Source organism: Ochotona princeps, chromosome 28 (genome assembly GCF_030435755.1).
Source record: "Ochotona princeps isolate mOchPri1 chromosome 28, mOchPri1.hap1, whole genome shotgun sequence".
NCBI lineage: Eukaryota > Metazoa > Chordata > Mammalia > Lagomorpha > Ochotonidae > Ochotona > Ochotona princeps.
This window is the reverse complement of record NC_080859.1, coordinates 15157583-15174792: the sequence shown is the minus strand read 5'-3', so window position 1 is coordinate 15174792 and position 17210 is coordinate 15157583. Positions and strand designations below refer to the sequence as shown.

At 40.5% G+C, this 17210-nt stretch overlaps 1 protein-coding gene across 8 annotated transcripts in view; it reads right to left on the bottom strand.

Annotated features, from left to right (window-relative positions):
* Positions 1-17210, bottom strand: part of PAM (peptidylglycine alpha-amidating monooxygenase) — a 153601-nt gene that overhangs the window by 13745 nt on the left and 122646 nt on the right. For all 8 annotated transcript variants that reach the window (XM_004586180.3, XM_004586181.3, XM_012927316.3 and 5 more), the window contains 5 exons: positions 10097-10213; positions 7930-8002; positions 5201-5411; positions 4583-4783; positions 2943-3058 (listed from right to left, as the gene is read on the bottom strand). In XM_004586180.3, coding sequence (XP_004586237.2) covers positions 2943-3058; positions 4583-4783; positions 5201-5411; positions 7930-8002; positions 10097-10213 — 718 coding nt within the window. The remainder of the gene's footprint in view (positions 1-2942; positions 3059-4582; positions 4784-5200; positions 5412-7929; positions 8003-10096; positions 10214-17210) is intronic.

Sequence of the window (17210 nt, the reverse complement as noted above, 5' to 3'; positions counted from 1 at the left end):
TTGTTTTTTTTTTTTTTAATTAAGTCCTAGGCATTTGTGCTCCATGCCCTATCATAACTGGGTTTGCCTCAATAAACTAATCATGTTTAAATCTTCTGAATCTTAAGTAAATAGTTCCTCCAAGAAGTTTCTCTGTGTTGTGCCTTATCATAGTCCCGACCATCCAAAAGTGTATCTTAAGAGATTAAAAGGCAGAAAAATCCCACACATTTTAGAGTTAGGGAGATTTGCATGTAAGACCCATGTGTACTACTTCCTACATAGCTTTGCACTGTGACACACTTAGCTCAAATACTGTCAGATAACCAGCTCTGCATCTCCATTGTAAGGGCTGGAGAATGAACACGAATCCGAGCTGGCTGGTGTTGTTTTCGGCACAGAGGCTGAGACTCCCTCCCTTCATTTTCCAAAAAGTATATGGGGAGTGTGTAAAAAGAGATTCCAGGGCCTGACCCCAATGTACATATTACTTCCTTCACTGAAACAATCTTTTGGATGACAATCTAATTAAATGGCAATTCTGAGACTGACTGGCCGATGTCAGCCTATTGAGTCAACACGGAATATGTCACTATATTTTGGTGTAATATCAAGACTTATTTACTAAAAGGAAAAAGCAAATTTCATCCCAGGGTAAGTCACTTGGCAAGCCTGCTCTATCGACCCACATCTTGGAACATACTGATGAATGCTCATGTCAACACACCACGCTTTCTCTAATTTGAATACAGGGCTGTTCACATTGTTAAGAGAGTCCGGCTCATTTAGAATCAAGTCTTTTGCTTAGCACTCAGTCTTGATTTCTAGCTGCATGTTTGAATTAAAAGCTAACAAGATGGAAAAGGCAAACACTGCAGTCACACAAAATGGAGACTTGAGAGAAAGTCAAGCTACCTTTCCATGAGGATGTTATCTCACGGGGACAAAAATAAAGACTGGATAGTCACTGCAGAATAAAACACCATGGAAGTAATGTATATCTGTAAATTACCAATGTTATGATCGAGTTCCTTCCGAAGAGCTATCAGGATTTGGTATCTGATTGCTTATTTCTTTTCAGGTGAAATATTTCCGTCACAAAATATGAGTTTGGAGTATGAACTGAAGCTCAAAGAAGGGATTTCTACTGAAATATTTTCAGTTCAGACTCAGTCCGGTTTGATTCAGGTCCCTTTGCTGAAGTCCCACTGAGGAGTGGCTGTGCTGCACCTGCTGACCTGCCTGGCCTCACTTTGTAACCCCACACCTGCTACAGGTGGGTGTTCGGAGGAGTATACTTGAAAAAAGGCTGTGGAAAAATGGAACTAAAAGATTAAATTTAGCTTGATTCAAAATTTTGAATTTGTTTTTTTTCTAAAGATTTATTTATTCTCATTGCAAAGTCAGATATACAGAGAGGAGAGACAGAGAGGAAGATCTTCTGTCCGATGATTCACTCCCCAAGTGAGCGCAACAGCCTGTGCTGTGTTGATCCAAAGTCAGGAGCCAAGAACTTCCTCCACATCTCTCATGCAGGTGCAGGATCCCAAGGCTTTGGGCCGTCCTCAGATGCTTTCCCAGGCCACAAGCAGGGAGCTGGATGGGAAGTGGAGCTGCCAGGATTAGAACCTGCGCCCATATGGGATCCTGGCGCGTTCAAGGCGAGGACTTTAGCCGCTAGGCCACCATGCCAGGTCCCAAAATTTTGAATTTCATACATAATATTTTTCTAATGCGCATTTCCTTTAGAATGAGATATTATAAACTTTAGAATGAAATATTACAAAACTCAGACTTATTGTCAGTATTCTAATAAATTCCTAAAATACTGAGGCATTTGAAAGCTCTTCTTTTAGAAGTCTAGAGTAAATCTTTCATCATAAAGAATCACAAGTGTTAGGCCTGGTGTGGTAGCCTAGTAGCTGAAGTCCTTGCCTTGCATGAGCCGGGATCCCATGTGGGCACCAGTTCATGTCCTGGCAGCTCTGCTTCCCAACCAGCTCTCTGCTTGTGGCCTGGGACAGTAGTCGAGAATAGGATGGCCCAAAGCCTTGGAACCCTGCACCCGCGTGGGAGACCAAGAAGAGGCTCTGGGCTCCTGGGTTTGGATCAGCACAGCTCTGGCCGTTGTGGCCACTTGGGGAGTGAATCATCAGACAGAAGATCTTCCTCTCTGTCTCTCCTCCTCTCCGTATATCTGACTTTCCAATTAAAAAAAAAGAATCATAAGTGTCAAGACACACTTTGCCTACTGACTTCATGACAGTTGCATTTTGAACCAAGTAAAGCCAATTAGTTTCTAAATATTTTGAAAAATACCTTGGTCCATAGCATTTTGGCATATTGAACTTTCTATAACTGCTGGCCTGCAGCGCACACACCTAGTCCCACAGCAGCTATCAGCATTCTGAACACTGTGGCCATTAGAAGTAGCTGCTGTGTGTGCAAAAAGCACTGTCACAGCAAATACAGTCAAACAAACCTTCTAGGACGGCGCAAGCCTGTCATCCCTCATCCAAACCAAATCTGTAGATGCTGAACAAATATCAAGAAGTGTTATTTTGAAGTCCTATTGCTTAGTACAGTTACAACAATGAAAAAGCAACTAAGACTTGTGCTGGGGCAAAGAGAACTATAACAGCAGTATTGAACACCGTGTGGTGCCTTCCCAAGAAAAATCCTACTTCTCGAAGATTTAACTGAAAACCTACCATTTTATACAAGGTCTATTAAGAACCTTAGAATTGTATGGTGATACTTTGCAGCTAAAGAAATTGACAAAGACATTTACTCTGAATCAAATAACAAAATAGGATATTCCCATCAACCAGCTAAGAAAGTAATAACAGCTCTTACAAGATTTCTTCTTTTTCTCTTGTTTACACAAGTATACATGAAATGCCAGGATTCACATTTGTGTTTTATTCTCATGAAAATTGAGACCCAGATCACAGAGTGAATACCTTGCGTACTGGCTTGAAAACATCCATAATCTCCCCAGTGGAAAAGTTCATTACAAAGCCTTGTACAGGTTCTTGTTCACCAAAGTGAGGCTTCCCATTCACCGCAAAGAGCAAACCTACGACAACACACCGAGTGAGTCTTTCTTTAGAAGGTGAATGAATCTAACCTTCAACTCTATGTGTGTGCTTTACACGCTGACACAACAGGTTAAAGGTCACCTGGATGCCTACCACTGGCAGTATCTCCTCCTGAATAACCAGGTCAGGACCACCCAGACTAGCGGACTAAACCTTTAATAGGAAAATCAGGAACTAGAGGGTCTGGGCCACATTGGCAGATGGCAGAAATCAGGATCAGAGATAATGAAATGTAAAACGCTGATGTGTAGAGCTAGATATCACAGGTGTCCACCAAGGGGTTGGGCAGAGTCAGCTTATTCAGACACTGAATTCTGCATATCACATCTTTTACAATTATTAGAGGCAGAGCACAGTGGATAAAGCTGCTGCCTGAAGCACCAGCATCCCATATGAATGCCGGTTTGAGACCCGGCTGCTGCACTTCTCATCCAGTTCCCTGCTGATGGCCTGGGAAAGCAAACAGAAGATGGCCCTGAACCCATGTGGGAGACCAGGAAGAAGCTTCTGGCTCCTAGCTTCAGACACAGCTTCAGCCATGACCATTTGGGGAGTGAACTAGTAGTGGATGGAAGATCTCTCGCTGCAACTCTTCCTTTCAAATAATAAATAAATAAGTCAATTAAAAAATATGTAGGGCAGGTGTTCGCACTAGTTATTAAGGCTGTGGGTTCTTACATCCAAGTGGGAGACTAGGTTGGAGTTCTAGGCACCTGCCTTCAGCCTGGCCCAGGCTCAGCCTTTGTGCCCATTTGGGGAGTGAAAAAGAGGTTGAAAATTCTCTCTCTCTCTCTCTCTCTCTCTCTCTTCCTCTCCTCCCTCCATTTCTCTCTCTCTCTGCATAACTCTGCCTATCAAATAAATAAATAAATAAATAAATAAATAAATAAATCTTTTTAAAAAGGACAACAGCTAAGTCATTTGTATCCCACACTGAAGTGCCATTACTTAGTACTATGAATTATGCAGATCTTAAAGTCAAGGAAATTTATATTGAAAAATCAGAACAAATTTTATGAAAGCATCTGTCATTTCTCCTGCCATGTATCCACAAACCCCACATTTTTAATATATTTATCTTTTTAAAAAAAGAATTGGCCACCGCTTCTTAAATAGCACGAAGGAAGTATTTTGGAAGCTGATTTATCAGACACATTTCATCTGTTCATGATGTGTGAAGACATAATATTAATCATTTAATCATCAGAGCAGATGATCATAATTAAGGCAAAAGGGAAATCTATGTTTGGGAACATTTTCTTAACCCAATATAAATAGGTGCCAAATCCTTTGAGTTCTCGATTATTTCTGTAGTAACAGTACTTTAACTTGGGGTATACAATGAGTTGCTTTACACTTGCAGTTATAAGATATTTTAAAGTTTGATATAAAAAGTACCTTAAAGCTATCAAAGAGAAAATATACCAGTTGCATGTAAAACTATTTTAAGCAAAGAATATACAGTATGGCAAAACACAAAAAATTTAAAAAAGCCAAAATACCTGGTATGTATGAAATTGCAAATACATTTCTTCCAAATGCTGCATGCTTAATTTCTCTCGTGAATTCTTTGGTGTCAGTATGGAAGCACTGGATCCGACCATTTTCCCTGTCTGCCACACACAGTTGTCCCAAATGGGCCACAAGAGCCAAGCTGTGAGGGACACTGAATTGTCCTGGTTTAGGATTGCTCCCTGAAGACGCTACAAAGCAAAAACAAACAACAATAATAAAAAGCCTCAGGCATGCACTTTATGAAATCAGCCCGAGCTGATCGCTATAGTTTTGTAATATTCCCCAATTGTGAACCACTGCATATATAGAACCAGGGGGAACGTATACAGAATTTATATTTATGGAGTGTTTATCCCATAATGCCTTTTTCCCATAATTATACAGTTGCCATTTGGACAAAGATTTCAGGTGCAAGTATTCATTTTCCCTTCGAAGACATGTGACATGCGTGTGTGCCGTGTGAGACTAAGCCAACTGGGTACACACAGTGGCCATGTTTTCTTCACAGCAGAGGACGTTGACACTCACACCATGTGAAAAGTGGCCAGGTACTTATTCCTGGCGACACTAAGACTCGCAATGAGATGAATATCCTTTTCGGGTACCTTCTCCCCACTGCATGACGAACTTCCCGCTTGGTGAGAACTGCACAATCCGACTGTTGCAGTAACCATCGGACACGTAGACGGCTCCCGTGCTTGGATCCACAGCCACGTCGGTGGGCTGGCAGAAGTGGTGCTGGTCACTGCCGGGCTGCATGCTCCTTCCCAGGGTGAGGAGGGGGCCTTCTCGACTGTTTGGATCCAGTTTGAACACCTTGTTTTTTCCAAAAGAGCAAAAGGCTTACCAACTTTTCATGGTTATTACAGGCATAAAAAGGCATATACCCACATGACTAAGACCACTTGTAACTGGAGTGCCCACTCCCTGAGACACACTTTTCAGAACTGAATGGGATGCTATGGATCATCTGTTCTGATTGCTTCATTTGATTAATAAAGCCTATGGTGTAGGGACTGGTGCAGAGGCGTAGCAAGCTGATTCTTAGCCTGCCGCACTAGCATATCATATGAGCATCAGTTCGAGTCCCAGCTGCTCCACTTCTGATCCAGCTCCCTGCGTGTAGCCTAGGAAAGCATCAGAGGATGGCCCAAGTCCTTGGGCCCCTGCACCCCTGTGCAGGAGTGATCTACAAGAAAGTTCTGGCTCCTCAGTTCGGATGCTGGCCCAGCTCTGGCCATTGTGGCCTTTTGGGGAGTAAAACTGCAGATGCAAGATTCTCTCTCTCTCTCTCTCTCTCTCTCTAACTCTGACTTTCAAATAAAACAAACAACAAACCTTTAAAAAATAGCCTATTGGGGTGAAAAGATTTGTCAAGACCATCCAGTTAGTGAGTGGGTAGAGGCTGGAGACGAATGAAAACGTGGGTATCCTATTACATCTACCTACACATTTCCCTTTTGTCTTTCCTTAGCTATTTATGAGGGCATATCAAAAGTCTGTGGGAAGTGGAACTAAAAGTTATGTTTATTTTGGTACATACACTTCTTAAACACATGCAGTTTTTCATAACACACATTTCCACATTTCTCATGAACTTCCTGGAAGTCTCTTGTAGGCATAGATTTCACCCTTTGTTGTGCACCAGAATAGATGTGATCTCCCATTTTCCTTGAACTTTTGGGAGTGCCCAATACGACAATGTGCTTGTGATGAGTCATGAGCAATCACTGTCTGCCGAGACAGCACCTGAAGATTGCCGAGAGCAACCGAATGACATTTATAACCGTGTATTTTCCTAGTGCTTTGCCACCTGCTCCTCAAAGGGGTTTTCTAAGCACACTTGAGAAGTTTCTGGTTTGTCGAGGGGGCCGAAGACTCTGTAACTCTTCTGGGATTGAAACACAATTTCTCTGGACAAGGACCAACATTTGAGTTTTTAAGTGTAAGTATGTATACACTAGGAACCTTGCCTCCATTTACAGAACTTTAAGGAAGCTTAGGAAATCAAACACAGTGAAATGTAACGGAAATAAAGCCTAGAAACAAAAGAAACAGAAGTAAACCTAGAAGACTAAGAAAGAGGCTGGGGGGCTCATTTAGTTGTCACAGCGATGCTCCATATGGGCCCTCAGCTTCCTGCTGGCTCAGAGAGCAGGGAGATGATTCCTATGTTAGCTTTGCTACTACTGAAGGCCTATGAAAATGTCCTATGTGGACTGTTACAGACTGAACCTGTGCCTCTCGAACTCACAGGTTGATATCCTAACCTCCCATATGATGGTATTACAAGGTAGAGCCTTTGGGAGGTTATTAGGGCATGGGAGTGCAGATCTCATCAATGGCATTAGCACTCATGGAAAACAAAACCAGAACCAGGACATGAGAGGGTTGAGGGCTTGGCCAAGTGGCTGAGATGCAAGTTTTGATGTCCATGTCCAACACTGGAGTACCTGGGTTCAATTCCGGTATCTCTTTACTGACTCCTGCTAATGCAGACCCTTGGAGGCAACAAGAATGACACATAACTAGGTTCCTTGACAACCACTGGGGAGGCCTGGAGTGAGTTTTTGGCTCCTAGCTTCAGCCTTGGCCCTGTTTTGGCCATTGTAGGCATTTGAGGCATGGGGCAGCAAATGAGAGCTGGCTCTCTCTCTCTCATAACTCAAGTTTTTTGTTTGTTTGTTTTAAAGATTCACTCTCTTTTTATTGGAAAGGCAGAGTTACAGAGATACAGCAAGAGCAACAAAGAGATCTTGCATCCACTGGCTCATTCCCCAACTGGCAGCAATGGTAAGAGCTGGGTCGGCATTCGAAGCTGGGAGCCAGGAGCTTACGCTGGGTCTCCCATGTGGATGCGGGAACCCAAGGACTTCAGTTATCCCGGCTGAAGGATAGGCCATAAACTGGGAGCTGGATCAGAAGTGCAGCAGCAGGGACTTGAACTGCCGCCCATATGATGCCATATGGCATCAGCCAAATAAAGTGTTAAAAAATAAGAAATGGGCGGTGGGGCCACCATGGCTAGCTCTCACTCTCTGTCCATGATATGAGGACACAAAGAGAAGCAAGGTACTTGCATTCTGGAAGAAGGCCCTCCCAGCACCCAGCCCTGCGGGCTCCCAGCTCAAACTGCCAGTCTGTAGAAATGGGAGGAAGAAATTTTCTGTTGATTATAAACCACCCAGGTATTGGCATTTGGTTATTACAGGCTGAACTTGGACAAGACTGTTCCAGTTCCTTGTTGGAAACTCTCTGGATGCTAATGGCCCGAGAGCATGTGGAGCTTTCCCTGCGCCAGTTTCTCTCTGAAAACTGCCAAATGGAAGATTACCTGGTGCAGAGCCACGTCTGTGACCCAGTAATTCCCGTCTCTGTCCACACTCAGGCCATGTGGTAAGTAAAACCTGTAAAATAAAAACCACTCTCTTAGTTGTACATTTCTTCCCAGAGCATACATGGAAGGAGTGTTTTTCTGATTAACCTTTTAAAAGCAATGTGAATAGATACATTGGTAACAGGGTATTTGAATTTCTGCAGACAAGTCCAAAAGGAATTGCTAAATGAAAATATCTTTAATATTTTAAATTAAAATAAAAGGTAATATACATGAGAAATCTTCTTGTGTCAAATCTTAAGCAGTATTTAGTCATGTTAGTATTGATATATGAAGTCCACATAAAAACTGCAAATACTTATGGGAAAAGTATGGTATATTATACAATAAAAATAACACCAACTTAAAGACATGGTCTAAGACCACACTCAGAAATATTATCATCATCTCAGAAATATGTGTGAAACAGGTTATCTAGAGAAACAGCCATGCATTTGCAGTCTGAATAGTTAAAATATGATATTTTGTTAATATCAATGCTAGAGACCCAAAAGGTCTGAGTGCTTACTGAAGAGTATAAATTCCAAATAGAAGGACTTGTATCAAAAGTGGGCTGTGATCCTCTAAAGTGCTAACTTGGAACCTCATTAACGAAGCTAATCTAGTTAATAACTCAATCTGCATGACCTGAGCAAAACGGTGGCTGATACGGACCGAGGCTGTGGGTTTAAGATACCCACACAGAGTTAACACAGTAACAATACACGGAGGTGGCTTTGGTGTGGACATGACAATCCACAAGCATTTTGTATTCAATTCTACCCTGACACTATATTTTTTTCTTTCTTTTTTGTTTTTGTTTTTATTTTCCAGGCGCCAAGTCTGCAACATTTTGATGTTGATTAATACACTGATCCACATCCATGCTTTGGGGATGTAGATTTTTTATGAAATTAATGCTATGATTTGCTTTGAACACTGACACCTCAGTGACAGCCAAGCTGAATTAGCAGCAATTGCTTCAACTTCACTCTTAATTTTTTTCTAGGATGCATCTGATGAATGGGAAAGGGCTCAAACATAAAGTGGTGCTGTTGGTATCAGAATTGGGCTCCTCACAATCCTAGTGAAAAAAACCCAAAGTCCCGTCATTACCGTCATCACAAGCAGCTGCATTAAAAGTATTGGTTCCCTGCCTTTCAAAGAAACCAGCCATCCCTGAGCCTGAGCAGATGGAGTGGGGTTGCCCAAGCTGCCAGGTTACAACGGTTGAGGTCACTTGGTAAGCAGTGCCCCTTTCTTCCAATGACGATGAATATCGGCCAAGTTTTTTTTTTCTTGGCTTCCAAATGCCATCAAGGGCTAAGACACAACAGTGAGCAGCTTTCAAAGTCAAATCATACATGCGTGCTAAGCGAAACTGGAAACGATGTTTGTTTAGGCTTTGCTTGCAGATGAGGGCAGAGAAGCCTTCTGCTCTGACGGTGACTGCTTGATGAGTTTGATATATTACTTTCCTGCTGAGCAAATTTTTCATCCATCAATTCTAGCTGTCTAGCCACTCTCATTATTGACTGTGCATATCAATGGCTCTCTCAAGCCTGAGTACTTGTTACAATCACCTGGAGGCTTCAAAAGCATAAGATCTATCCCGGATGATAGCTCAATCTACTTTTGTAAACTTTAAATTGACAAAGCAGAATTGCACATATTTATGACATACAATACGATGTTTATACACACACTATGGAATAACTAAATCAAGCAAATTAACATAGCCTTCACCTCCAATATTTTTTGTGCTGACAACATCTGAAATTTACTCATAGCAACTTTGAAATGGGCCAAGGAGCGGAACAGACATTTCTCAAAAGAGACAATAGATCAAGAAATATGTGAATCTGATTTTTTAAGCTTCCTAGATGACTGTCACACTCAATCTAGGTTTAGAGCCAAATGCTTAGAAAAATGAAAGACAGACTGGTGTAGTAAAATTTCTGCTTAAAAAGCAAAAACAAATAGAAATAAAGTGCAATGTAAGGAAATCTGGACCAAAAAAAAAGAGCAGCTTCCTAGTTCACTGTTTCATGACCCAACGGTACTTTTATTTTAAAACCCATCAGGTTATACAAGCCTAAGAACAAACAAAATTCATTTCACTTACAGATTTTTCCCACTGGACTTGAGTATGGCAGCACTATTCGGATCCACAACAAGAATCGTATCTTCTTCAATGGGTCCGAGGCCTCTTTGCTGGTAAACAAACTCGTTGTCAAAAGAGCTAAACAGAATGGAGAATAATGCAGACAGAAATGTCAATGAATGAAATGATGAGTCTAACAGACTGCTTGTTGTCACGCATCCAGCATGAAATGCTTACACTGGGACACAGTGGTTAGGAAGATGGTCCCTACATACAGAATGCCATCTTTTGGTGCTTCCAGAAAAGGAACTAGTCTAACTAGAGAACAAAGCTGGAGTTTTTTACTTTACACTCTTAACCTTCATATATTGCTCTATCCAGTCACATGGAAAGGGAATAAAGCTTTAAAATATTAAAAGAAAGTAGACTTCCAATCAACTTGTGGAACGCAGAATGATGCTACCCTTCTCCTCCACAGTTCATCCCCTTGGATCACACACTATCCCATTCACTGCTCGGAGTGGGCAGTGGGGTAGCAGCATGGGTACTGTTGGGAAATGTGGCTGCAGACCAGCGCACCCTACGCTACTTTCACAAGACCCCGTGTGATTTATATATACATCAGAGTTTGAGAAATACTGCTTGAGAACTGCTAGAGAAACTGGATTCTAATAATAACAACAGCCAAAAAAATCCCCTCCTCAGTGTACTAATTTCAACATATATATATATATTTAAATGTCCAAAGAAAATAGAACTTATTTTTTTTCAGAAGTTATTTGTAAAATAGTCTAAAAGATGATTCAGTGAGTTCTGGAAAGGTGGACTGATGGCAGTAAGAGAACGAGATCTTGCACTCATTGTTTCACTCTCCCAGCGTCCGCCACTGCCTATGCTGGGTCAGGCCGAAGCCAGGAGCTTCAGACTCAAGCCAGGATGCCCACAGGCGTGGCAGGGACATGTGTCCTTGAACCATCGTGTGCTGCTCCCCCAAATGTACATTATCTGGAAGCCGGTTGGGAACCAGACCTCAGAGACAAGGTGCAGGCATCCCAGATGGTGGCCTACCCTGCTGTACCACCACATCCACTAAGAAAATATAAATTATTTCAATTATCTCTGTAATGATAATCATTAGCAGAAGCAATGACTAAAACAATATACTTGCCATAGATATAATATATTGTAAGGACTTAGACATGTTCAATATAACTCAAAGATACAAAACAGAATTTTCCATAAAAACATGCCTAGAGGCAGAATTTTATCCATTAATAGCTTTTCTATAACTACAAAACAGATGCCGACAGAGTAACAAGTTAAAATTTAAGTGAATATGATATTATCACTCAGTACCCTTCATTTACTTGAAAATATTATGAACATATCTATGTTCATGTAGATATTAAATTTCTAACTAAATTATTAGCAACACTTTAACTTACATTGAGCATAGTCAAAGCATTATTTCAATTACTGTTTGTGAAACAGTTCCCTTACTAAGAACGTCTCGGAAGTCTGAAGCTATGATTAGCACTAAACTCCATATATACTGTTTTTCTTACATAAACATATAGGGAAACGTTTCATTCATAAGTTAGGCACAGCATGAAATCAACAGCAATAATTAACAATCAGAACAATATGCTGTAGTAAGATTTCTGGCAGTTTTACTCCCGAACACAAGCACTGAGTTACCAAAATGGTTGGTGTGACAACTGAGATAGCTACTGAGTGGCTAACGGTAGGGGTGGCTAAGGGGTAGGGCTAACGGTAGGGGTGGTATCCAGTGTGGATGTGTGGGTGCAAGGAATGATTTTTGTCCTAAGCAGTAACGGGATTCCATCACACTACCCAGAATGACATACAACTTGAAACATGGGTTGTTTATTTCAGGAAACTTCTGTTTAAAGTTTTCGAATTTTGTTTGAACACAAGCTATGTTAACAGTGGGTAAGAAGAGACTACTACATGTTTATGCAGAAAATGGTAAAGATAAACCCTTCTAATTGAGGATTATGTAATAGCAGTAAATATTTGAAGCAGAAAAACCCCAACTTATATTTTCAGAAACAGATCAGCAGATAGTTCAGCTGGATGCATGGGTGTGGCTTACATGGCAGATCAATTATCACGTGATCAATAAGCATTGCTGTAAGAATTTTATTTACAGTATCAGGCAAGGCTGTGGCAACACAAGCACTGGCATTTTTTTAGGTGCACTGTGCACACACGAGAAAAGGCTGAATAACACTAAATATCTAACAGGAAAAATGACATAGTGTCCAAATATGTCATGTATCTAATGACTGCTCATTGAATATTTTTATGGGAATCAAGTGGTATCCCATTAACAGAAGAAAAAATTTCAAATTGTCATCTCTTGATATTAAAAATGATATTCTGCTGACATCTGATCTTGCCTGTACTTTGGGTCTATTTTTCCTCAAAGAAAACAATAGGTCCCTGAAGGAGCTATTATTAATGATGCATTCAGTCAAATACAAAATACTGATTCAGCTTTGTCAACCTACAATGTAAGTAAGTTACAATTATTTACCTATGTTATCATACGCAATTAAAACCACATAGTGGGATCTAGAAAAAACATATATTTGTGAATTGGAAGTAGCATCACTAATGAATCAGATAAAAGATATTCAGGGGGTTGTTATCAAATTGAAATGTGAGAGTTTTTAGATTGTGATTAATATATATATGCTTTATATATATATAATATATATAATATATACATATGGCTCCTCAAAATGTTCATGAAAAACGGAATTAAAAGATAATTTTTGATGAACTTTTGAAATGTTTTAGTAAGACTATACAAATGCGTGAATTATGTGGCGCTGGAAAGTGCCAAATTGAAGTCATTCTTTCTTGAGACTATAAAGCAACAGTTTATTATTAGAAATTTTACTTTTTTTTTACCCAAAACAACTACTGCTCTAGAAAAAAACAAAACTAGAAGCATTTTTACACATGAATAATGATCCTGCTGAGGGACAAATCTAGAAATCTCACAATAGCTACCAAAAATTTCTTGTTTGTTAATCAGAATAATTAATATGATTAAAGTGTTCATACTACTTATACAAGTGAGGAAAAATCCATGTCAAAATACCAAAGGTATTCTTTACAGAATTAAAAAAAAAAATTCCACAATTCATAGGTGATCTCAAAAAACCCAGAATAGCCAAAATCCTTAGTGAAAAAAAAAATTAAACTGAAGACATCACAATATTTAATATTAAAGCATTATAGAAAGTTACAGTAATTAAAATAGCGTGGTACTGGCACAAGCTGACAGCTAGACTAATTGAACAGAACAGAGAGCCAGAAATGATCCACATTCACACAGCAACTGATTTTTGAAAGAGGTGCCAGGATATATGTGCACTGGACAGAGTCTTTTCAATAAGTGGTGCTGGCAAAAATGGGTTTTCCACACGTAGGAAAATGAAATTAGATTAGTGCCTCTTTCCACATACAAAAAGCAACTTAAGAGGGATCAAAAATCGAAATGTTAAGAGCTGAAACTATCAAAAGTCTTGCCGAAAACACTGGAAACACTTCCAGACATCAGTATTACTTTATGATTGTTTTGGACAAGACCTCCATACCATAGGTAACAAAGCAAAAGTTGACAGAAGCTTCTACACAGCAAAGGAAACAAAGAAGTCAAGATTCACCTGACAGAATGGGAGAAAACATATGCAAGCCACCTATCCAATAAAGAATTAAAACTACAACATATCAGCAATGCAAGAAGCTCATCAGCAAAACCACCAATCCAGTAGAGAAATGGGCAAGGGACCTCACCAGATCGTTCTCAAAAGAAGAAATATGGATGGCCAACAAATACAGGACAAATGTTCAACAATATTAGCCATCTGGGGACAAAATAAAACCACAGTGGGATACCATTTCTCCCGTCAGAACGGCTATTATCAACCATCAAACATGGCTCAATTGCTTTTTCAACTTGACAATGACATTGGATGACACTGGATAAGTCAGCTCATTTAAGATTAAGTGTGCTGTTAAGTTTCACGCCCACGTGTAATAGGATGGAATCTTTTCATTCGTACGTCTTTGAAGGTTTCAGTCTTTCTTCCTCATTACTGAGAAACACTCAGTTCTTTGCAAAGGCACAATGTAATTCATCAAATGTGAAAATCACGGTGCCTTTGACTATTAGGAGTTATACATCTTGTCCCCTCTCCTTTTAAATGGAAAATTTAATTGATAAAATCATAGATTTCTATGCAGCTATAAGAAGTCATACAAAAATATTTGCTGAACCCTTTACCAATTTCCCCCAATGGTAGCATTTTATAAAATTGCATTTAATATTACAACTAGGATTTGATGGCTTGATATTGGTAAAGCCCTCTGATCATGTTTAGATTTCTCCTTTTTTTAAGTTTATTTTTCTTGGAAAGTCAGTTTTACAGAGAGAAGAACGGAAAAAGATCTCTCATCAGCTGGTACACTACCCAAGAGGCCCCATCTGCCTGAGCTGAGCTGATCTGCAGCCAGGAGCTTCTTTTGGGTCTCCCACGTGGGTGCAGAGTTCCAAGGCTTTGGGCTATCCTTCACTGCTTTCCCACGCCATAAGCAGGGAGCTGGAAGTGAAGCTGAGCAGAAGGGACATGAACCAGGGAACATATAGGATCCCAGTGCATGCAAGGCAAAGACTTTAGCCACTATGCTACTGTGCCGGGCCCTTTCTTTTGCTTTAATAAAATGTTGAGGGTGCCTGGCCTAAACTGACAGCCCAACCCAGGGTTGACAATAAACTGATAATTCAATCCAGGTCAACTCCATGTAAGGCAGGACCCAACTACCTGGTCATGTACCTGGTGCCTTTTAGCACGCAACTAGCAGGAAGCTAGAATCAGGAATGGAGCCGGGACTTCAACCCAGGCACTCATGTAAGATGGAATCCCAACCAGTGGCTTAACCACTGGGTCAAATGCCTGTCTCACTTCCTTTTCTCATTGCCAAAAATTGTCATTGATTCTTACAGCTCTTTAAACAGACTAGCGCACTACTGTTTGGCTGTACCCTCCCTCGTTATCACATCCTCATAATTTTTGTCAAGTGTGTAACATATGCAGTGTTCTGTCTCATCAGCAACAGCTAAGAATGGTGGCCTTTTGCATATCCTCCAGATAGTGGGGCAGAGCAGAGCTCAGTGCACCTGCTTCCATACCTGCTCTCTGCAGAACGATAAGGCAGGAAACCCTGCATACTCGAGCAGAATTTCTGCAAGGACAGATGGGAGTAAATTTGCGCAATCGTCCTTTGTTTTGTCATCTCCACTTACTCATTTACCATCAGTTCAAAATCTCTGGTCATACTATTTTAGGAGAAAGGATCCTACAACGGACTGATGGGGAAAAGCAGATTTTCTTCTCCCTAGAAGATACATGGAGCTCACAGCATTTCTTATAGCTCAGCTTGTATCTCCAGAACTTCAAATATTTCCAAATGTAAATTTTAGCTTAAGCTTTTCACTGCTAGCTATATAAATTCATAGCAATATATCTCAAACGTCTGTTCAGTTTCTCGGAGCAAAAGGTGCATTAAAGAAGAAAGATAAATATTCCAGGCCCATAAGCCTTATGACAGGTCACATGGAAATGTTGCAGCTGACGAACAGGTTAAGTAAAAATCACCCTTTACCAGCGACACACTTCTGCACCATCTACTACAGAAAAAAAAATGTGTGAAGTAACTGATGTTTGGTTGTCACAAACACAATTTGTGTATGGGCACCTAACTTTATCATTTAGAAATTTCAAGTTTTGGTTGTGATAATCGATAGTAAAACTATTTCGACGATTATCCCCTTTTATTTTAGCAGCCATTTTTTAGTGTTGTAACAGCAAGCTGTGCGAGAACAAACTGAGGAAGTGAAAGAAAAATGGGTAACAAAGTCAAATCACAGAGAGTGAGTGAAAGCTGAATGCCTAGAAAATGGCAGCTCCACCTCAGCAAAATACCTTTCCAAATTTGGTATTGCAGTGGAGAGACTAGTATTCTGGGGGTTTGGTTTGTTTCCAGTTGCACTCATGTAATCTGTGGCACAAATGGCACGTTCAATGTTTCTTAAGAAAAACCATTTCTCCAGAACTTTACGTCTACTACAGCTTGTCCTGTGTTCATTACAAACTGAATGACTAGCCCAGTGACTAAATTTACCAATTATGAAATTTATTTAACCACTATCCCTCAAGACAAACAAACAAACAAACAAAAAAACCCTAAACCTAAAGGAAATGAAACATGACAAAAAATCCAAGGTAAGACACTCACATTAACGCCATTGAACTGTAACATCAATAACAAGTATTTGCGATGTAGAATTCTTAGGAAGAATATGGATCGAAAAGGACTGACTGCAGCCCAGCACGCCCGACCGCTGCCCTTAGGATCTCAGCGCACTTCTTTCACAGGTGTCTGTTGAAATTGACTGTCACTCCACAGACTCGCTGGGCACAGGCCCTGCCCTCTGGACACCTGGAGGTTCACAGACCAAATGGCTGGTTCCTGTTACTGTACTGGCTAATCAGAAAAGAAATGGACATCTTTTCTTAAATGAGAACATCTCTTCTATCTGGCAGGTTTAATGCGCGCGCGTGTGTGTGTGTGTGTGAGAGAGAGAGAGAGAGAGAGAGAGAGAGAGAGAGAGATTTATAAGCTCTCTTGTAATTTAATGAAAGGTAACCCTTGGGCAATTCACAAATGGATGTCCGATTGGAGAGCTGGGTCCACGGTTGCTATAGCAAACTGCTTATTTTGTGTTCTGAAGCAGCCAGCCCGCATTATATGCTGCAGAGAGGTCTTTATTTCAAGCACATTTAGTTTTTTACAGGGATCTAATAATACCCTGTGCGTCTCACACAGTGCCCGGCATGCTCATGGTTTCTGTTTGCATCTCTGAACATGCACTCAATTGGAAAGACCAGAGTGTGGCCAGCTGATGGGCTGGAATCCATCAGTGCTTCATCTGGGAAGTTTGAACTCCCCATTAACGATTTGGCACATTAGCAGCTAATCAAACAGTTTAGACAAGGCTGAAAGAAATACTTTTCTTTGTATCAAAAAAAAAAAAAAC